General features: G+C 42.8%; 3 protein-coding genes across 6 annotated transcripts; all 3 read left to right on the top strand.

Annotated features, from left to right (window-relative positions):
- The first annotated feature begins 30 nt into the window (after positions 1 to 30).
- On the top strand, positions 31 to 2592 carry slc61a1 (solute carrier family 61 member 1). 4 transcript variants are annotated; one of them, XM_086121983.1, is made up of 4 exons: positions 31 to 171; positions 420 to 686; positions 795 to 1760; positions 1864 to 2592. In XM_086121983.1, exons 2-4 carry the CDS (start codon positions 500 to 502, stop codon positions 2088 to 2090), a joined length of 1380 nt encoding a protein of 459 aa, XP_085978109.1. In that variant the 5' UTR covers positions 31 to 171; positions 420 to 499; the 3' UTR covers positions 2091 to 2592. The 4 variants fall into 4 exon arrangements, with proteins under 4 accessions (XP_085978109.1, XP_085978093.1, XP_085978118.1 ...); XM_086121967.1 differs by having other exon boundaries at positions 420 to 1760; XM_086121992.1 differs by having other exon boundaries at positions 420 to 1760; positions 1845 to 2036.
- A 491-nt stretch (positions 2593 to 3083) lies between these two features.
- Positions 3084 to 8394, top strand: LOC147211102 (protein lifeguard 2-like). Its single transcript, XM_086121955.1, has 12 exons — positions 3084 to 3225; positions 4105 to 4195; positions 4809 to 4897; positions 4987 to 5051; positions 5161 to 5214; positions 5304 to 5354; positions 5440 to 5479; positions 5969 to 6006; positions 6163 to 6250; positions 6324 to 6419; positions 6978 to 7031; positions 7142 to 8394. The coding sequence occupies exons 1-12, from the start codon at positions 3211 to 3213 to the stop codon at positions 7289 to 7291; spliced, it is 831 nt and encodes a 276-aa protein (XP_085978081.1). The 5' UTR covers positions 3084 to 3210; the 3' UTR covers positions 7292 to 8394.
- A 2324-nt stretch (positions 8395 to 10718) lies between these two features.
- Positions 10719 to 21740, top strand: senp1 (SUMO specific peptidase 1). Its single transcript, XM_086121911.1, has 18 exons — positions 10719 to 11310; positions 11416 to 11474; positions 11564 to 11739; positions 12969 to 13044; positions 13193 to 13346; positions 13446 to 13590; positions 13661 to 13776; positions 14028 to 14293; positions 14398 to 14461; positions 14676 to 14714; positions 14799 to 14883; positions 14957 to 15097; positions 15245 to 15376; positions 17940 to 18143; positions 18241 to 18320; positions 18405 to 18489; positions 20398 to 20493; positions 20565 to 21740. Exons 1-18 carry the CDS (start codon positions 11171 to 11173, stop codon positions 20625 to 20627), a joined length of 2121 nt encoding a protein of 706 aa, XP_085978037.1. The 5' UTR covers positions 10719 to 11170; the 3' UTR covers positions 20628 to 21740.
- Positions 21741 to 21874: the final 134 nt, after the last annotated feature.

The following is a 21874-nucleotide window of genomic DNA, read 5'->3' as shown; positions in this document are numbered from 1 at the left end:
AAAAAAAGTTTGACGTCCGCGCCTCCTGGTGGCGAAATCCGGGACCCGGAAGTTAATGTTCTCTTGCACAAAGGCAAAATACCACGCGTTTCTGGATATGACTGCCAATTTATTAGGCTGAAGCATGAGATGTTATTTCGTGCCACAATAATGGAACCGTCTTGCAGCTCGGTAAGACACATTACGACCTTAATTAGGGAGAAAAAAACTCGAGTGTGTTAGCAAGTTAGCTCGGATGCTAGCGTCAGCTAAACTGCAAACACACACACACACACACACACAAAAAGCACCCGACACAATCGAGTTTGCGACGCCTGTTATCATATTCGTAATTCATTGACTGTTAGTATGGAAAGATTATGTGTGAACCATGCTATAAAAATTAACGTAGGCATTTGTCTGCCGTTTCTCTTGGACAGGTGCTGAGAAGCAAAGGAGTGATAAACGTGCCACAAGAGCAGATTTGAAGTCGGCTGCTTGCGGTGTGTCATAGCACAGCATGTTGGTGACTGCGTACCTCGCCATCATCGTCCTGCTTGCCCTATGTGTCGGCCTCGAGCTCACAGCACGCCGTCTCAGCCCATTTGAGCCTACCCAGACAACCGCAGCCAACCCAGCTTTCCGCCGCTTCCAGAACGTCTTCCTCCGGGCCTACCTGCTGGCCCTGTGGGCGGACTGGCTCCAGGGTCCTTATCTCTACAAGCTCTACCGCCACTACAGCTTTCTAGAGTCTCAAATAGCCATCATTTATGTGTGTGGCTTGGCCTCGTGTGTGCTGTTTGCTCCCATTTCAGGCTGGCTCCCCCAAGCACTGGGCCGGAGACACACATGTCTACTTTTCTGCTTGTCGTACTCTGCCTGCTGTCTCACCAAGCTGTCCCGAGACTATTTTGTTCTGATTATCGGCCGCATCCTGGGCGGTCTGTCCACATCCTTGCTCTCCACCACGTTTGAAGCCTGGTACGTGCACCGGCATGTTGATGTCCACGATTTCCCCAAAGAGTGGATCCCTAGCACCTTCACCAAAGCTGCCACATGGAACCATGGGCTCGCAGTGGGGGCTGGCCTGGTGGCTAACTTATTGGCTGAGTGGCTCCACCTGGGCCCCGTGGCTCCTTTTCTTCTCGCTGTCCCCTGTTTGGTGTGCTGTGCTTGGGTGGTGTTGACCGACTGGGGCAAGGAAGAAGCACAGGAACGACCTGAAGGTGACAAACAGACACCTACCGTCGGAAGGTTGACTCTCTCCTCCACAAAGGCCCGGTTCTCACGCAGCTGCCACGATGGACTCCGGTGCTTGCTGTCAGACAGGAGGGTCATGCTCTTGGGTGGCGTGCAGGCTCTCTTTGAAAGTGTCCTTTACATATTTGTTTTCCTGTGGACCCCAGTACTGGACCCTCACGGGCCTCCTTTAGGCATTGTCTTTTCCTGTCTAATGGCTGCCTCAATGGTTGGGTCCTTAATGTACCGCCTCGCCACCTCCACCCGCTACCGCCTACAGCCCGGCCACGTGCTCTGCTTGGCTGTTCTGATGGCGTTTTTCTCATTCTTCATGCTGACGTTTTCCACGGCGCCGGGCCAGCCGAGGCCTCACGAATCCCTGTTGGCCTTCCTGCTGCTGGAGCTGGCCTGTGGCCTCTACTTCCCGGCGGTCGGCTTCCTCCAGGGCAGAGTGATCCCAGAAGAGAAGCGAGCTGGAGTGCTGGCTTGGTTCCGCCTACCTCTGCATCTCCTGGCCTGTATTGGGCTGTTGGCGCTCCACGGTGAGGTGTCAGGCACAGGTGGTGGGGAAGGGGGCGGTGGTACAAGACACATGTTTGGAGGCTGCGCGCTCATGATGCTGGCAGCCTTGATGGCTGTCGTCAGTTTGTTCACACTGGGCAGAAATGACTCGGACCTCAGACTGGAGGGAGCCAGAGGAGAAGGCGAAATGTACTGAAGAACATCGCAAGTCTTATGGCTGTCAGTTTCACCTCTGTCATGTCATTTCTTTGCAGCTGAAATTAGAAACCAATAAAAGGTCAGAAAATGCACGTTTATGTAAGATGTTATCGGGTACTGATGTGGTCATTATTTTTTTAAAATCTGAGTAACCATGTTAATGCATCTTTTCCATATCTGACAGAGAATTGCTAATGGAAGATCTGAATTACGGTGTTAAATCAATTTTTAGATTGTTTAATCAATATACATGGCACACACACTCTGTGCTGACCATCTGATTATTCAATCCCATATGTATAAATCGCAACAGTTTCCGCTTTTCTTTGAAGCATTCACAAAAACAGTGACCCTCTGGGCTTTATCTTTACTTTTTTTTAACAGACTGGTGATAAACTCCCCTATGAAATTTGTAAATCTTATTTCATGGGAGTGGAATGAAATGAATAATCGACATGACTCAACAAAGTAAATGGTGTTGGCAAAACAATTAAAACCAGGAAATTGTTTGATGTGCGATCAAATGTACATTGGTGTTATGACCGACTCACGTAATGTTTACAGGATTGATTTGATGAGGGCCAGGTTCGGGATAAATGTCCACATTATAAATCTTGATTTTTCATAATAAAGTGCACGTGTGGTACACAGAAATCGACTGTTCTTCAAATCAGTAGTAGTTACCTTTCAGACTCGATGGTTGCATACTGAACCAGAAAATGCGCCTAACATTGTACTAGTGAGGACACACTAGTGGAAGTCTAGTAAATCCGATCTGGGTTCTCTCCTGTTGAGCACTAAGCAGAAAATACCAAAAACAAAACGGGGAGGCCATTTGTCTCGTCATTGAGTGACAGTCCTATTGATAATTTCACCCATGTTTCATTTTTGCGTAATTGGTTGGTTTTACCAGAATAAAAATTATGCTGTTCGTTCAGAAATAGTGACGGCATATTCAATTAATTTCAGAGGCAGAGCTTTCCATTGCACATACTGCACTGTATATCTTCCATGCTGACCGCCCATTTGTCTCATGCGGGGCAGGGATTGGGTCCCACTCCCAGCCGAGTGTGGCCTGCAGCTTCACCTGGATGCTGCTCGAACATCCATACGTGGGTGAGGGAGGGGTAGAGCCGCACGCCCCCGCCACTGCTGTGATTTCGGATTGCAACGCAATTTTTGTAGAGGCGCCATTGTCCCCTTGTCCAACCCGCACTTAATTCGGTCCGAGCGGCGTGGAAGTGGATCAACCGCGGCAGTCCGGCCAGAATCATGACGCAGGGCAAGGTAGGCGATCAATCGTTGGCCCGAGTTTGTTCTAAAATTACGAAACAGACTCCTGAACGCGCACGTCTATTCATCTTCATCACCCAACTTCACATCCGAAAATGTAATTCGGGCCTTGTTGACTTAACGGTGGCATTTGATTCTTGTTTGTTCGTTCAATGTATCAGAACAAGTCGTTCATAATTCGCTGCGTCTTTATTACCTTATAGTTGTACTATATGTGACTCTGTACAATGACGAAAGACAAGCCACATTAGGTCCAAAAGCTCGAGATACATATTCTTAATTTTCATTCAAACTGTGTGCTGCATCTATTCTATACAGTATCACAAATGCAATGCATTACATAGACTTGCTTCTAGCGTTTGGTTTACCCTTTTACAGGGGTGGTTATAGCCTCGTCAGAAATCTGTGTAGCCCCACTAATGCCCAATATCACTTAAGGCTTAAGTGGCTGAGATGTTGATGAGTGGGGAGCATATCTGCCTCACACTCTTAGTTCTGAGGTTAGGGGTTCCAGTGTGGTCTTCCTGCATGGGTTTTCTTGTTTTTCCTCCTCCATCCCCAAAACATGCTTCTTAGGTTAGTTCAAGATTCTAAACTTGCCCTTAGGTGCGAATGTGAGTGAGAATTGTCGTTTGCCTCTATGTGCTCTGCGATAGGCTAGCAAACAGCCCGACATGGAGCCCACCTCTCACCTGTGACCCTAATGAGGACAGGAGCTCATCAAAGCCCATCATGTGATGCATGTTGTTTTGGAAAGCATACCGAAGATATTTTAAGTCTTCCTTGTCACGTAATACGCTGAGAAAAGACTTCCTTTTATTTCTGTTACTGATTTCATTTCAAGTCTGTCAACGATCTAAATTTTGCTTTCAGCCTTTGCACGCTAACAAGACCCTCAGTGACTCATCCAATGGGCAGTACTCAGTGTCACCCGTTCCTCCCAGCTATGAGGAAGCCACTGCAGGTTGGTGAGAATTAGCAATAGCTACATTTACCAAGATCAATTGATACACTGTAATGAAAGAATATTTAAATAATAATTGTAAAATACTATTAAATATTCATCAGTAGCCTTGTAATTTAACAGTTAAATGAGCCAGTTAACAAGGACAGTAGATAACTTAATTTAACAGCAAACAACTATGGATTGCTGCAACTTTGGGATGCATCATACTGTATTTGGGGAAAAAAACGTAAAATATTCATCCCCACATGTAATCCAACAGTTAATGGTGGGTTAAGAATAACAAACTGTAATTCAACAGTATAAAATCGTATTTTCTCTCACCACAAATGCTATCTCCACCGCTTGATAGAAAATATATGCTGCTTCACCTTGCATCAAAATTAACCATTGAGATTGCGGGCATGCTATATTGACGAAGGTAAGACTTGACACAACGATGTGAACGCCAGTTATTTATCAAACTTGACAATGTTGCTCAGCACATTTACATAATATTGTCTTTGAACACTTTGAGTTTGTGCCCTATAGAACATGGGTAGCCAACATATAGTACGATGCTACAAAAGGAGTGATTTAATCTAAATTGTCGATTTCATGTAATCAATGCCAGGCACCAGTGAGTCTTGCTACAACGATGGGGAGATGTTATCAGAGTACACCTGGGATGATCGGAACATCCGGAGGGTCTTCATACGTAAGGTATGATGATCTTATTGTTTTGGGTTATTTGAACTTGTGATAGATGACTCATTTGAAAAGCAGAATCATCTATATTCATTTGCTTGTAGGTGTACACCATCCTGTTCATCCAAGTCTTGGTAACTCTGGCGATCGTGTCTCTTTTCACTTTCTGGTGAGAAGCCCTTTTCTCTGAAACCATATTCCAAAATACCATTTGTACATCCTTAAAAATGTATCGTGCTTACTGCTTTGCACAATTTTCACCGAAATCACTTTTTTAGTGATCCCGTGAAGAATTACATTCAAACAAACCCCGGGTGGTACTGGGCCTCTTAGTGAGTACACAATATACAGCCTATCTAGTTACATTCTCAGCCTCATGTCACAGCTATCTAATAATAATCATATTATTTTTGTGTTACAGTGGGGTGTTCTTTGTTACATATTTGACTCTGTCTTGCTGCCGTGCACCGAGGTAAAGTGTCACATCAACGACACACATCTCAAACAAATAACATATTCATCATGACATCAGAAATCCCATTTGATCTCTCCTGTAGGAGACGGTTCCCATGGAATCTGATCCTGCTTGCCATCTTTGTAAGTACAAAGCTGACGCTCTGATTCCAAATATTCGAAATGTGATTGTTTTTCACAGCTTTTATTCTACAAGTAAATTGCTTGTCACCTCAATACACGTTAGCCATTTAATAGATATACAAAATACAGAACGTCAGTTCACACTCTACACACTTGGGTCACGCCCCATCTGTCCCGAGGTGTGATTGTGAGTGTGAATGGTTGTTGGTCTGTGTGTTCCCCGACGATTGGCTGGCAACCAGTTCAGGGTGTAGCCCGCCTACTTCCCGAAGACAGCAAGGATAAGCTCCAGCACACCCCGAGTCTCGTGAAGAGAAAGCGGTTCGGAGAATGGGTGGATATTTGTAATGGCAGACTTTTTTAAAGATAACTCTCTCTTTAGAGAGAAGATAACTAAAGAGAGGAAGATAACTCTCTTTAGATCTCTTTAAATTGTGCAGCTGTATGTACCGGTAATATTAAATTCTGTTTTCTTTTGTTTTGTTACAGACCCTCTCGCTGTCCTACATGACAGGGATGCTGTCCAGGTACAATTTAGTCCTTTGTCTGATTTGCGCTTTTGTTGAATGGTGAAGTGTGACAAGCATGTATTACTAAGCACTTTGCTAACCTGCTATAGACACAACAGTATACTGTACAGACTATTGTGCAAGCTGATCACATGTTGTTGCTTGTTCAAAAAGCTTCTACAACACCAAGTCGGTGATGATGTGTCTGGGCATCACCACTGCGGTCTGTCTCCTTGTCATATTCCTGAGTTTCCAAACAAAGGTGACATTTTTACTTGATCTCCCCCTTTGCTTTGCATTTAAGTGTCGAATGAAACCATGTGCTCTCCATCCAGATTGACGTAACATCATACCAAGGTGTGCTCCTTATCTTCTGTATGGTCATGTTCATCTCTGGACTGGTGCTTGCTGTTGTCCTTCCATTTCAATATGTAAGTGTTGTTAAGAGTCACATCCCTTTTATGGCGAGTGCTGCATTACAAAACAGTAACTCTGGCTTTTTGCTATTTATTATTCAGTAATACGTTATCCGTCACAAGCTCAGTAACACAAGTTAAAATGCCTTTTAACATTCTGGTGACCGGAGTACATCTTTGAGCATATCCGCTTATTGGTTATAAAAAAGGTAGCTGCTGGCTTTTTAAAAGCTGTGACTCCATTTACGAAGTCAGCATTAGTGAAACAACTTGGCCCAGCACTATTTTAAGGATGCATTAAATATAAAGAATTGTCAAACAAATGGGGGGGGGGAAGCTGCATAGCCGCTTGATTGATGCAGAAATATTTACAAAATTCAATAAGATTCAGTTTGTAAAAAGCATAAAATTAAAGTTTGTGGAAGAGAAAAAATTTCATTTTGATACATGTCGAGATGGTGTTGGGTATAAAACTTTCCTTTGCAATCCACATTTTGATATTGCCTTCATCATAAGCGCTCTGATCTTGATTAAACTATAACCATATTTATCTGGATAATGTTTGTGATTTAGGTGCCCTGGTTGGATACCACCTATGCTGTTTTGGGAGCTATATTGTTCACCATGGTAAGTGACGAGTGTCCGATCCAGCAGGAGATTACGTGGTGTGTTGAGCACGTGATCCCAGCCTGAGCGTAACGTTTACGTGCATGTATTGTATTTATTTGCCTTTGCAGTTTTTGGCATTTGACACCCAACTCCTCATGGGCAACAGGCAGTACAGCATGAGCCCAGAAGAATACATCTTTGCCACGCTCAGCATCTACCTAGACGTCATCTACATCTTCTCTTTCTTCCTCCAAATATTTGGAACAAGACGGGAGTAAAACAACAAACTCTAGGGAGCCACAAGGATTAATTTTAGTACTGTAAATATTGGTCACGAGGTAATCAGAGTCATAGCATTTTGGTAGCTGTGGTGACAAATCCTTGAGTTGTCGCTCCAACATTTGTTTGCTGGATATTGTGAAACCTGTACTGTGAACCTATGCACACATCTGTCAGCATGCTGTTTGTATGTTGTGGAGTGCTAAATCAAATAGCAAACAACCAATTCTTCAGTGATCAAACCCTCTGGATGCATGCCTTTAGATTTGAGTCTTCATACTGGATTAAAACACAGTTTTGAATCAATTAATGACGTGCAGTTCATCATGCATGACTCTAAAAATGTACAGTATATGCCGATGCGCAAGGTATATTGTCATTCAATTATCAGACCGGAGTTATTCAAACGATTTAATTTTAATTTTGAGCGGTCAATTATGTTTTGTTCATAAGAAACACCTTCTCTGTGAATGTGGATGTAAGAGGTGGCTTATTGCCATGTCTAATGTTGAAATGTATTCGAGCAATTTGTGTACCGGTGCTCAATTTTCAACATTTTTGCATTCTGATTTGTTTGAGTGGCACATTATTCCAGAGGTTAGCACATCTGCCCCACAATTCTAGATTATCTTTCGGTTTGACTGAGAGAATGATTTATTGTTTGTCTATCCAGTAGTTGTCCTGTAATTGGCTGGCGACCAGTTCAGGGTGTGCCCTTCCTCTCATCTAAAATCAGAGGAGATTGACTCAAGCGCACCTGTGACCTTCATGAGGATAAGAAGAGCAAGTACTACAGAAAATGGATTGATGGATGGATGGATGGATTGGTTATTTGATAAATCAGATCACGCAGTTCTTACACTAGTGCCATTGACAAATGCCTGAGCTTGAGGAAGGCTGATGCGATAGAATTTTAACTTTAGTTTTCTATGACAGAACTATATATATTTCAGAAAACAGGAGTGTAAAGCATGAAGTTTATTTTTGAAAGTCAAGTGAAGTGGCCTTGGAATTAACTATGTTGAATGCAGTATAAAGTGTGAGCACTGCATTTCATTGTAGTGTTACAGTTTTTCATTATTAAAGGTTTAATGTGCACAAATGTATCTTTGATTTGTTCTCCCATCCATCTATGCACACTGAAGTGTCTGTTTTTGTGTATTTCCGTTCATTCGCACGGAATTTACACAACGGGTTGCCTCTTGTTGGATTTTCCTATTTAAATGTAGTTTTACAGCTAAATATGTGGACAATTTGATCAGGTCAATGAAAAGAAGACAGAAATGATAGTGTTTGGTCCCAGTGGCCCTTGTACATGCCGTCCTGTAGACTTGGGCCCCGTGGCTCCCTATTTTAAGTCAACAGTCTTAAACTGGACAGTGATTTTAAATTGGACCGGCATATTGGTGCCGTTGTTAAATCCAGCTTCGTTAGGCAGCTGGCTAAAGTAAATCTTCTCCTTTCTCATGAGCACTTTGAAACAATAATTGATGCCTTCGTCACATCCCGGCTGGATTTCTGTAATGCACTTTACTTTGGAGTCAGACAATCCTCCATTAAGCGTCTCCAAAAACTCATCTCAAACCTCATTTGGCTTTTGACTCAGCATGACTCAGACTTCATTTTAGTTTTACAGTTTTTGTGCTGTCAACTGCCTTCTTTATTAATTTATTGTTTTGTTGTTGTTTATATATATATATATATATATATATATATATATATAAAAGAAGAGATGCATTTAAACTGAGTATGCGATTCTAAATAGGTTGGGTTTTGAGACGGGATTTGAATGTGGGAAGAGAATCAATATTTCGGATGGTGGGTGGGAGTGAGTTCCAGAGTTTGGGGGCAGAGCGGCTGAAAGCTCTGCACCCCATCGTGCTGAGACGGGCAGAGGGTACACCGAGGTGGAGGAAGGATGAGGACCTGAGGGAGAGAGAGGGAACGGAAATTTGAAGAAGGTCAGACAGATGGGGGGGGCAGGGGGGCAAGGTTATGGATGGCCTTAAATGTATAGAGGAGTGCAAATATCATACACACACACACACACACACACACATATATATATATATATATATATATATATATACCTTGCCCCCCTGCCCCCCCCCCCATCTGTCTGACCTTCTTCAAATTTCCGTTCCCTCTCGCTCCCTCAGGTCCTCATCCTTCCTCCACCTCGGTGTACCCTCTGCCCGTCTCAGCACGATGGGGTGCAGAGCTTTCAGCCGCTCTGCCCCCAAACTCTGGAACTCACTCCCACCCACCATCCGAAATATTGATTCTCTTCCCACATTCAAATCCCGTCTCAAAACCCACCTATTTAGAATCGCATACTCAGTTTAAATGCATCTCTTCTTTTATTATTTGTAATTTTATCTGTGGTTTTATTGTTCTTGTTTTGATTGTAAGGTGTTCTTGAGTGTTTTGAAAGGCATAGAACATATAAAAAGATATTATTATTGCAGTACTTTATATACAGCGGTGGTTGTTTTAAAGTGCAAATACAGTTGAGTTGATTTAGTGGCAAGTAATCCATCCACCCATCCATTTTCCGATCCGCTTTATCCTCCCTCACAAGGGTCGCAGGAGCCCATCCCAGCTGTCTTCAGGCAGTAGGCGTGGGACAGTTTGCCAGCCAATCGCAGAGCACTATTTATAGTGTTCAATCAGCCTGCTGTGCATGTTTTTTTTGGGGGGGGGGTGGTTGTGGGGGAATGTGGGAGGAAACCTGAGTACCCAGAGAAAACTCACGAAGGCACGGGGAGAACATGCAAACTCCACACAGGAAGGCCGGAGCCAGGATTGAACCCATGACCTCTGCACTGTGAGGTTGACGTGCTAACCACTGGACCACCAGGCCGCCTACTGGTAAGTAATGTATTATAAACGTTACAAACCACTGCTCCCACAGAACATACAGGTAGAGATTCCCAACCAATGTGCTGTGCTTCACTGGTGTTCAGTGAGAGAGCATGTGTGCCGCAGAAGATTTCCGTAAGTCATTTTCAAATACTACAAATAATGTATTTTTGTTCTACTGTGCGCCCGTAATGAGAGGCATCCAGTGCGTCATTGCGTATCCGATTTCTGTGTGACTTTTTTCCGTTTTATTATTTTTTTTAAGTAACGTATGTGTCTTTACTCAAAAACGTTTTGTAAACACAACTATTTGGATTCCATGTTGTTTTATTTTCGTAAAAGCAAAAAAACCCCGCAGTTAGTTAGTTAATTTGTTTGTTTGTTTGTTTGTTTGTTTGTTTGTTTGTTTGTTTGCTTGTTTTTTCACGTCGCTGACAAAAAAATGTCGCGGTCAACGCCGGTAACTGTGGCGTCATAATCAAACGCTCACCTCCCCCCTCAAGCAACCAGTAAGATGCTGGCATAGTAGCTTGCATGTCTCCCAGCCGGCCAACCAAATCCATCAATAGTGAAGCACACTGTTCGGCCATGTTGTGGTTTTGAATGGGGAAGAAGCGGGAGATAGTCGTCTTCAACGAGTTTTTTCACCAACTAACGTATCGTTGAGGATATTAAACGGCGTAGTATGAGACACAACACCACAACGGGCATTCCGAATGCAGTGGTTGCCACCTCTCGCCTTCCTGTCGTCATTTAGACATAGTTTTGGAAATTAGCCGCGTTGCTAACAACGTTTTGGCTAGCAAGCGCGTTAGCATTGCTATCAGGTAGGCTAGCAAGATCTCCGTTAGCTAACTACCGGTTCGTGGAAACTCTTGGAATTCGCCCTGTTTCACGGGTCTCGCTCGAATGACTCGCGCGAGGTTTATTTGTGTTGGCTCCAAAGGCCGCTAGACGCTGCTCACTTGAAGCCATTTACTAGTAAACCAGCGGCGTAATTGAGCAAACTTCAAACCATGCTGAATAAATTGTACGAATGGGTAGAGTCAAGCCTTGGCAACATTCGCAATGGCCTTCCAGCTGTGGAACAGTCTCCTTCAGACCGGCCACCCGGTGATGATGACATTAGGTTGAGACGGAAAAGACGAATTGAATGGTAAGTGCTTAAACAGGTTTTCATAGCAAAACTTTATCCCACGTTAACATAACTTCGTCCATCGCTCATTTTCTATTCTAAGTACATGCATCACTCTCTTTTAAGCTTGAAGGAGGGGCATGGAGGAGACCAAAATGAACTTCCAGTGAAGAAATCTCGAATGGGTAAATTAAAGATCACCACATTAGCCATTGGCAGAATTAATTTGTGTTTATATTTCTTAACACCTCTCACAATTTTGTTTTTTTTTCAGGAGACCTTTTTGACACGGTCAAGATCGCAGCTGAAGGACTAAAGAATCGGAGCTCGAGTGTGGCGATATGGATGAAGAACAGCGTTAGTCCTACCTTGAGAAACATCCTGCCTGCTTCCTCTCCCCAATCTCTTGAGCTTCACACACTGCCATCAGCATCAGCAGCAAGATGGACAGTAAGTCAAGATTTTAAGGTGCATACATGTAAAGAAATTGTCTTAACTTGTTTAGATGACTAAAGTAGTATTTCAATGTGAATTCCCTCGGACATGGATCTCTTCCACTCACAGCATGGCTGTAATCAGGGTGGCGCTTGTTTACGATTTAAGCACAGACAGTATGACCAAATTTGGAACGTTGTCACTGTATTGAGTATGCTTGAGCAACATGGCATTTTTGCGACCGGTAAATAAACTCGTATGGGCTGTGTTTCCGAGGGGTTATTTAGATCAAGGTGTCAAAAGACATTTTAAATTATTGTCACTTGCCCTCAAATCTTTCCCAAAATTTCTTATTGTGCCGTATGTTCCTTCAGTAATGGACTATATTCACACACCACTTCTGAATTCAGGGTACGAAGGTGTGCTAACCTCTGTTCGCTAGTTCAAGCACATAGCGATTTTGTCAAACTCTTTAAAATATACCCCCAAATCTGCTGAAATGATGTCAAGTTACCATAAATGACGAATTACCTTCTTAATTGTTCCAGTTATCCAAGTGTCGGTGAAGCAATCAAGGCATGATATCTCTATTAATAAGCCATTTTCTTGATCATAGTCCATGCACGGCTGCGTGAACAGATTTACATGGCTTATTTTTACACGTTCAGTCCAACATGGTTTAAAGGGCACAAAAACTAAATTACTAGGCATCCATACTTCACTCTGGTGGCTGGCATGTCAAACTTTAAATATTCAATGAGATTAGGGTTAGGGTTATAAAATATAAAAAGAAAGTAGCTGTTTGAAGTGCTCAGAAAATGTTTTTCAGAAATTTCCACAAAAAATTCACCACTTGTCATGTTGCTATTAATAGATCATGTTTACGTACAAGTTTGGACAAAAGAACCCCCCCCCCCCCCCCCCACCCATGCATTTTCCTCCACTTATCGGGGGTCAGGTTGCGGGGGCGACAGCTTTCGCAGGGCAGCCCAGGCTTGCCTTTTCCCAGCCACTTGGTCTCGCTCTTACGGGTAAACCCCGAGGAGTTCCCAGGCCAGGCCAGGCCAGCCGGGAGACAGTCGCTCCAGCGTGTCCTGGGTCGTCGTCCACCGGGGCCTCCTCCCGGTGTGACCTTCCCGGAACACAAGATGCCTGAGTCACCTCATCTGCCCCTACCGGATGACCGAGCTTCTCGCCCTGTTTTCACATGATCTTTACATGAAAAAATGTCTTATTTTCTTAAGAACTCAGAAGTAAACTTGCTGGATCAGACGTTTGCTGCTCCCGCTTCCAGTTTGGAGTGGAAAATGCCCAAATCTGGTGAGTTTATTTCTGATAGTGTTGTATTTGGTTGCACTTTTCAAGATCCAGTTGGAAAGAAAATTACTGGTCATGTTACACAGTATGTATCAACTGTACTAAACCCTAGAATGGTTGTGTAATGACACGTCTCTTTGGGAATGTAAAGTATGCAGGCGACATGTGCACATGAGTCCTGCTCATCAGGAAGTTCCAAAAATAAATGGGCACCCATGCAGCTTGCCCCCCAACATCATGCCGAAATTGCCTCCCTCTGCATGGCTCAGCAGGCCCATAAACCTCAGAAAATATGGCACACCAAGGTACTGGAAATATTTGCCTTAGTTGATCGTATGCATTTTCTCTCACCGTGTTGTTGGCTTGGTCATGTGGGATGACATGAATGTCTTCTTTTTGTTGAGTGTGCTAAGTGGAGGGTCCACAACAAGCAGCTCCTGCACCAGCATGTATGACAAGACGTTTCCAATCAACGTAGCGCAGATGACGTCACGCAGAACTTCAGCGTGCCACATACCTCAGGCCAGAACCCGTTGCACAGCACAGGAGGTGAGCCATTACGTCATCATTTGTTGGCGGTTGTGTTTTTCAAGCTGTTGGCTCATGACGTTTTGTCCAGTCTGTTCATTTAGAGGAGAAGGAGGCATACAGGCAGCTTCTGACCATCGTCTCAGGCGGCCAGTCGTGTCTTGTCAACGGCCACTCCCCCTCCATCGCGAGGTCACAGAGAGATTTGTAAGTATGCATGCTCCCATGCTTCATATCACCCAACCTTTCAAACCCAGAACTGGAGTGTGATCTTGTTTGAAATGAACTGAAAAGACGCACTTTTGCATACCTTTGTGGTCATCAAGGGACGGAGTGCTTGCACTTAAAAGAGTTGCTTGACATGGATGTGTTGCTTACAATTAGTCTGTATGGCTCACCAGTTCTGGAGTTGGTCAATGTTTTGAGTCAAAATGTCCTCCTCTTTGCATTCTCATCAGCACCAGCTTCCTGAGCTCCAGCCGCAGACTGCTACACTTGTCTTCATTCGCCGGTTCAGTGGCAGGGGATATTCCAGAGGGAGCCGGCAGCCCTCTCAGCACCAGGGACGCGTCGAGCCGGAGCTCCAGCAACCTTCCCAGCCCAGTGGCCGCCTCTTGCAAGCCAGGGAACTACCAGACGTGGTCTGTTGATGCGGACTTCAGCTGCAGTCAACCCTCCCCGTCCGCTGTGCTGGACACTTGCTCTCAGGATACTCAGTCATCAGGTCAATTAAACAATCAATTCTCTTGTTTTTACCTTCAGTTTAATTGTTTCATTGAGTTCGCATGTAATTATTCTTAATTTGTTGGTCTCTCTCTTGTCTTGCAGCACATGATGGCGACTCTGTTATTATTGTAAATGAGCAAAAGAGTAAAAAGCAAGACGCCACAAGGTTTGGATTTCTTTTCTCAAATGAAGCTATACAAGCAAGATGTCTACATATCATTGCAAAAGCTATTGATTTTTTTTCCTCCACTTGTATTTTTATTTTTTTATAGTGAATGTATTAAGTGAAAAAAAACAATGAATTTGTCTACCTATAGCCTTAACATCCAGTTTCATGTATTTTACTGGCAATTACAACATTGTCTTTTTTATCTTCCCAGCATGCCATGTTTCCAAGCTGAGTTATGGATCAAAGAATTGTAAGTCAAGAAGTTAATGTTTTATTAGTGGTTATGTTTAATTTACATGCTTGAAAAATTGTGGATTGGATTCTCTGACTTTAGAACAAGCATTTATGACTCTCGGGCAAGAGAAAGGCGAAGACAGATTGAGGAGCAGGAGGCCTTGGCTGCCCAGCTGCTGCGCCAGGTGACTGCTGTTCTCTCAGGTTGTTCGTCGGTCATTTTGTATGTGACTTACCTGTGTTGCCGTTGGTTTTTAGCGGCTGTCTGAAGGAGGCCAACGCAGCACGAATGTGGAGGTTCATGTTCGAGTTCCTTTGGAGAAGGAGATTCCGTTGACTCTGGTTATAGAAGAGTCCTCGTTTTTGGACGACAAGCCAGAATTCCCACAACTCACAGAGGTATGATTACCTGCACGTTGTACTGAGTGTGCGTATGCATGTACAGAATCAACACTTTGAAAATGGAAACACTAATCTGCGCAGGCTCAAAATGCCTATCACTGTAAACTTACGGATGCAAATGTTCTGCTTGGTCTATTTTGTCAGGAAATGGAGGCACAGGTAGACAAGGTGTTAAGACGCGGGAGTCCTGATGAAGTGTTCAGTGAGGGTTTCGGTCTCAGTCTGACACGCAAAGATCTGCAGACGCTCAGTGGGCTGAGCTGGCTAAATGATGAGGTGAGCTCTGACTGAACAACCTGCCAAGGCTATTTTGTGTAGAATTTCTGCATCACGTTTTTTTTTTTTTTTTGCACCGGAGTCCTAGGCCCTTGATTTTGCCGATCTGACCGTGCTGACTCGCAATCTGATACCCCGCAATGCATTCAAGGAGAACACTAAACCCAAGAAAAAACTTTGTTTTATTTCAAATGTGCAAGTCTTCTTTGTCAGCCATTGTTTAGTTGCATGTACAACGTATTTACTGTTAAAAAAAAAAATGCTTTGAGCATTGCCTCTGCCTTTGTGTACTGGTATACGGTGGCTACCACTTGACGTCTTTTCACTCTCACGAAAACGGAATCAGGAGAATGTGACGTGTTTGCCACTTCCTTCCCATTTTATTCAATAAGAAATCAGTTAGTACTTATTCGAGAAGGACAAGCTGTGTATTCCATGTCATCACTTGTACAAAAGTTACATGATCATAAAGGTCGTCATCTTCATGTAAATGGTAAATGGGCTGTGACTTGCATAGCGCTTTGCTACCTGGGTACTCAAAGCACTTCACAGTGTTACCTCATTCACCTGCTGATGATGCACCATCAGGGGCCAACTGGGGGTTCAGTATCTTGCGTAAGGACACTTTTCACATGGTGGCAATGGCCAGGGATCGAACATGTACTTAACTAGTTGTGAGCCCATCTGAATTTCTTTTTGCGCGTCTTTTACATGAAGAGGTTGATGTACAACACCTTGACGCTTGGCTCCCCTCCCTCTGATTTCCGCTGCATGTTTCCATCTCCACCATGGTGTACACAGGATGTAGTATGTAAATCCCTTGCTCCCTTGAATTTGTTAGTCGATGCAGTTTTTTTTCTTTTTTTTTTTGTCCATCATGCCACCTCCCTCATGTTGATGAATTTTTAGTCATGAGCACATCGGTAATCAGCTGGCATGCCATAGTACGGTAATTATCATGATATTGTGCGAAGTTGGCGATTTAAAACGGCTCACGATACTGTATAAAAACTCAAAATATTGTTAAAGGGAAAAAAAACTCATAAAAAAAAGTAAAAGCACAATATTGTATTTTTGTATGTTACAGCAGTGACAAAGAAATAAATAGGATTGGCCAGATATTATATCGTCAAGTACGGTACTCTTTTTGGCTCAGTGGCTGAAGTATCATGGTCTCTGCTGTTCACAATGCTGTGTTTGGCTGGTCACACTAATAACACTTAAGTTTGAGGCACTTCCTAAGTTTGAGATTCGTGGGGGAACTCAAACGTGTTACCCTTCATCTTGCTATTGGCGTGAGTCTTAAATGTAGGTGGCAAAAACAAGCCTAATTCAAATTAAACTGCACTAATAAACCAACAAAGGGTGCTGGAACTGCACGAATTGAAAATAACCTGACCGATTTAACAGATATGCTGCCTTTAATGTCATATCATATAATATGACAGTTGAAGATGATGATCACCATGTTGTGGCAGTTGTAATATTGCGATAATGCTGATTTCTTATAATGCCAAAACATTCAGAAGTTTTTCGAAATTCGAGAAAGCAGCTATGATTTAAGAGGTACCAACTTATTCAAAAAAACTCAAAACAAGAACAAACATCAAGCAAAGAAGTGTATCTATCAAAGGTGTTAATCTGTGGAATAATCTCGAAACGGACCTGAAAATGAGTAAATCGCTTGCTGAGTTCAAAAACAAATTCAAAAAAATAGTACAAACAACCTACATCAATCAGAGTTAAAATGATAAATTCAAAACATTAAATATAATGATAAATCAGAACTAAGTTGATAAATAGAGAAAGGTATATAAATATCCATCATGAATACAAGAGAAAATTGACACAAGAGTGTCAGGGTGTGGAAGTATATAATCCCGATACAAACCAAAAGTTGTAAAAATATCACGGTTAAGGGTAAAGTATGAGCCTTAATGGAGACTTCTTTCTTCTTACTTTTTTCTTTTCTGATTGATATAAAAATGATTTATTAGATACAATCACATAACGGGGTAGGACTAGATAAGTTTTTTACTTCTTCCTACTCCCTTGAACATAACTGTGTTGAATGAAGATTGATTTCTTTCTTTTTACTTTTTTTATCTACCTTATTTTCTGTCAAATTATTACTGTATATATGTTTTATGTTCAATAAACAAACAAAGATCAAAGATTTTGTTGCATGCCTAGTAATCAGAGTACCGTGTTTTGACTGGTGCTAGCACACACGATGTATTGTAGCTTTAGTTTTCCTTTCAGAAGAAGGAAAGAGAACACATACAACTTATCTAAGATGGCTTGTATTAGATTTATTTATTTTTTTAACTCGAATGAAGGTGTCCTAACATGCTAACCTTTTAAGTTACTAAAGGGGGCAAATAATGCTAACATACTACTCCATACATCCAGAACTGAATTGATGTCTTGGCTCAACAGTGTCACTTTGAATAAAAAGAAGACATGTCATAATATAAAATGACATGTTCCATGTGGACTTGAGCGATTCTTCAATGTTGGATTGGTCCGGTAAATTCAAATTGCTTGTCTTTCCCTTTTTAAGGTGATCAATTTTTACATGAATCTGCTGGTGGAGCGGAGCAAAGGGCCCAAGCTGCCTTCCGTCAACACGTTCAGCACCTTCTTCTATCCCAAACTGCGCAGCAGCGGCTACTCCGCTGTCCGCCGCTGGACCAAAAAGATGGACATCTTTTCCAAAGACATCCTGCTGGTTCCCGTCCACCTGAGTATGCACTGGTGCCTCTCTGTAAGTGTTGCTGCTGACTCAAACCACCCCCCACGCCCAGGGTTCGTTGGACACGTTGAGAGCGTTGAAGCTTTTATGATCATCCTCCTCTTCTCAGGTGGTGGATTTCCGCAAAAAGGCTGTTACCTACTTTGACTCCATGGGAGGAAACAATGATGACGCATGCAAACTGTTGTTGTAAGTTTGGCAAGTAAACTTGAAAAGGAGACACTTTTTCCTTGCTGTCGAGTGTCAAGACTAATGCAGTGTATTTGTCCCCAGTGATTACTTGCAACAAGAAAGCAAGGACAAAAAGGGCAAAGAACTGGATACCACAGGCTGGACTTTACACAGCAAAAAGCGCAATGTAAGTTCTGCATGGAGTCAGGCTGAGAATGTTAAGTTTCCTTCCCAGTGATATTGCGTCAAAACTATAGCACGATATTTCGAGGAAATTTTCAGTGATGACTTTCTGATGATATGGGGGGGGGGGGGGGTGAATGATATGTTTGTGATTGGTGCTTTTGTGCATTGTTTTTATTGTGCACGGTATTGAAGCCACTCTTTTCCAGTGATAATGCAAACCAAGTGCTAATTTAGTGCAACTGGTTGAGTGACACAGCTTGAAATGGAAACAATCACTGGCCAGCGAGTCTTTTCCCTGTGAGGTCTCAATGTAACGTAACTGCTTCCCACTTAAACAGTGAATAAATAAAGAAACCGACATTTGAGAATAATATCACGAAAACCAAAGAAAATACCCGCCTTCAAAAGGCATTGGCCCTGTCATGTTGTCACACCCGCCTGTTTTTGCTCTTGCAGAATCCATTGCAGTCAAGAAAGTCCCTTTAAACCACTCGCAATATTTTCTTTTGTGTAATCCTTGGGAAATTAGCATGTTTCAAGGCAGGCGTTTTCAAGCTTCTTGGTTGCTGCCTATGTAGCGAACCGCCAGGCTGATAAAGGGAGCTGAGGTTTGGCTCAACAGTCTTGATCGTAGAGGCAAAGGGGAAAAACCCACCACAGATGACATGGTGGTCGCCAGTTTGTGACGGCATGGTTTTCACATCTCGGTCAAATGTGCTGTAGAAAAATATTTTCTCCCAAGAATTGTTTATCTTGGCCAAGCAATACTGCTACGGTATTATCCTACCACCGTTTGCTTTTTTTAGGTCGTAAGGAATGCATCTAATAAGTGCTTGAGCAATGCTTGATTGAAGCATTTGTTCACTCCGAACCACACAACCTGTTTTCATGTCATCGTGTTTCTTCTAGCCTGCTCATATTTCAGCCGTGTGTTTAACATCTAGGCCGCCAAAAACGTATTTGGTGTGTTGCCTCTTAAGTTTAGCAGTAACTGTTTCCTTGTGTAGTTTGAAATGATTGTATTTTGCAGGATATCTGTCCTCTTGAAGCCAACCCCCGTCCATATGACAGTGGTAGCTCTCAATGTGGGCACACAAATTTAGCACAAAATTGAAGTTGCAGTGCTGCTTACGCTCTCCACCCTCCGTTGTTATGCAGTAGGGAATGAAACAAATGGACGCGATGACGTATGATGTTTGAGAGTACGTCATCACGTCCCAAATTTTTCTTCACACTCAGGAAACCTGCAGAAAGGGACTCCTCTAAGTGAATTCAAACATACTTTTATTTTGTCCTCCAGGTGTCTCTGTAGGCCAACTTGTCTCTGTCTCTTCACAGTCGAGAAAGGTCAATGCTCTTGGTGCCAGTAAGGCACCTCTACTGCTTTGTCAGTGGCCAGCATGCAGCGAGAGGAACGCAAACACAGTTGCTTCACATCCAGTGTCCCCACAATGGCCGCGTTTGTTTTATTTACTCCCCTCTTACCGGTGCAAATCATTGGGAGAGGAAATCAATGCGAAGTGCCGTGTCATAATAACAGCATTAAACCTTGTAGACATAAGACACTTTATCCATTGCCACGACCAGACTAGTCCTGCCACATTAGGAGCTCATCCGATGTGTTTGTGAACCAATGGCATGCTTTTGCGCTGTTGACAAAATGTTTCTAAAAAATTCAAAATGGCTGATTTTTCATTCATGCTACCTGTTTGAGCTACACTAGTGAAGAATGTATTTTTTATTTAGAAGTTCAACATTAATGTAGATAAGAGAAACAGTCCGTCCCCCCAAGGTCATCAAAATTAGTGGAAAATTTCAAGCAAGTTTGCATAAGCAAGAGTTAATCTTGATTGGTGACCTGCATCTCTGCTATGTATTAGCATTTGTGTTCATCCTTTGTCCTGAACAGGAAATCCCACAGCAGATGAACGGCAGTGACTGTGGAATGTTCACATGCAAATATGCAGATTACATTACCAAAGACAAGCCCATCACATTCACACAGGTAGGTGGTCAACCAAGTGGGATGGTTGTGCGTAGTCATCATGACAATGAGCTCTGCTGTCCTTTTTGCAGAAGCAGATGCCATATTTTAGGAGGAGGATGGTTTGGGAGATAGTCAACCAGAAGCTGTTATGAATGTGGTTTTGAAGGGCACATTTAGTTTTCTTGCAACACCAGCTCATCAGATCAGGGACTGACGCTGCCACTCTCTCACCTTGGTCAACAGGGTGCTGCTGGAGCACCAAGCACTGCCTCCCAGGCCCCTACCCGGCCAGGGTTGGAGTTGCGTTTCAGCCTCCTTGCGTGCGTGCGCACACACACACACACACTAAAATAAAAACAAAAGTGAGTCTTACAACCAGTATGGGAAACCCACGATAGCCATGATCCTGGAACTCATGTTTGAGTTCCATGAAACTCAAACATTACTCGGTCAGGATTACAAAGTGTCACTGCAGGCAGGGATCTTCACACAATGCAATTTTGCATGTCTTATGAGCATTGAATGCATTTGTCGCAAGTAAATTCAATATTGAGTTGTGATGTGGATAAAAGATTCACACCAAATTGACTGACTTTATGAGAGCTCAGGTGCATAACTCAAATTCTGACTGCCCCACTTTTGGGTTTTATTGTGACTGTTGGCTCACGCATGGAGCATCCTTTTAGTCTAACTGCTGCAGGTTTTGTCAGCAAAGTCATTGTCACTCACCACTGTCAGTTACAGTGTTGGGCTTGAAGCAGAGTCTTGGTGGTAGACAAGTGTGTATTTTATCATAGCAACATAATGTACTTCTGTACAGGAAAATTAAATATGCCAACAAAACAAAACTCCATGGAGCCTTACTATTGGGCCATGCAGGTTGTACTTTAGTTTCCTGTAATATGCACATTTCCATTACAAAATAGAACTATTTTTGTAATTTGATTAAAATGCAACCATGTTATTGGAATGCTGTTTTGCTTTGCTGTTGACCAGCAGGTGAACCCAAGTTCAGTATCGACTGTGGTCTTAGTCCCCTGAAAAGGAAGGCTGAAAATAAAACGTCATTTCCTCACTGATGAGTCTTTATCATAGATTGTAAATTAAGGTTCAAAGTCTATTTTATGGATGTGAGTCAACATTTTTGGATATATTCAGAATATTTTAAACTTTGTATATATTTTAAACTTCAACATAAGTTTTTTTTGTACTTCCTATTTTTCTGTAATAACTCTCTTAATAAATTCTCATGTTTTCATTGTCAATCGACTCACTCTACAAAAAAATCATATGCATGAAAATCCATTGTCATGTGTCCTGGCAGAGCTGCAGCACATTAAACAAATCCAAATGTGGTGACACCTCTGCACTGGCCCATATAGACTGGACTTTAAAAAAA

Source organism: Hippocampus guttulatus, chromosome 1 (genome assembly GCF_054856545.1).
Source record: "Hippocampus guttulatus isolate MCC_2025c chromosome 1, RoL_Hgut_1.0, whole genome shotgun sequence".
NCBI classification, from domain to species: domain Eukaryota; kingdom Metazoa; phylum Chordata; class Actinopteri; order Syngnathiformes; family Syngnathidae; genus Hippocampus; species Hippocampus guttulatus.
Note: the sequence above shows the minus strand (reverse complement) of the source record. Positions and strands in the feature narration are given on the sequence as shown.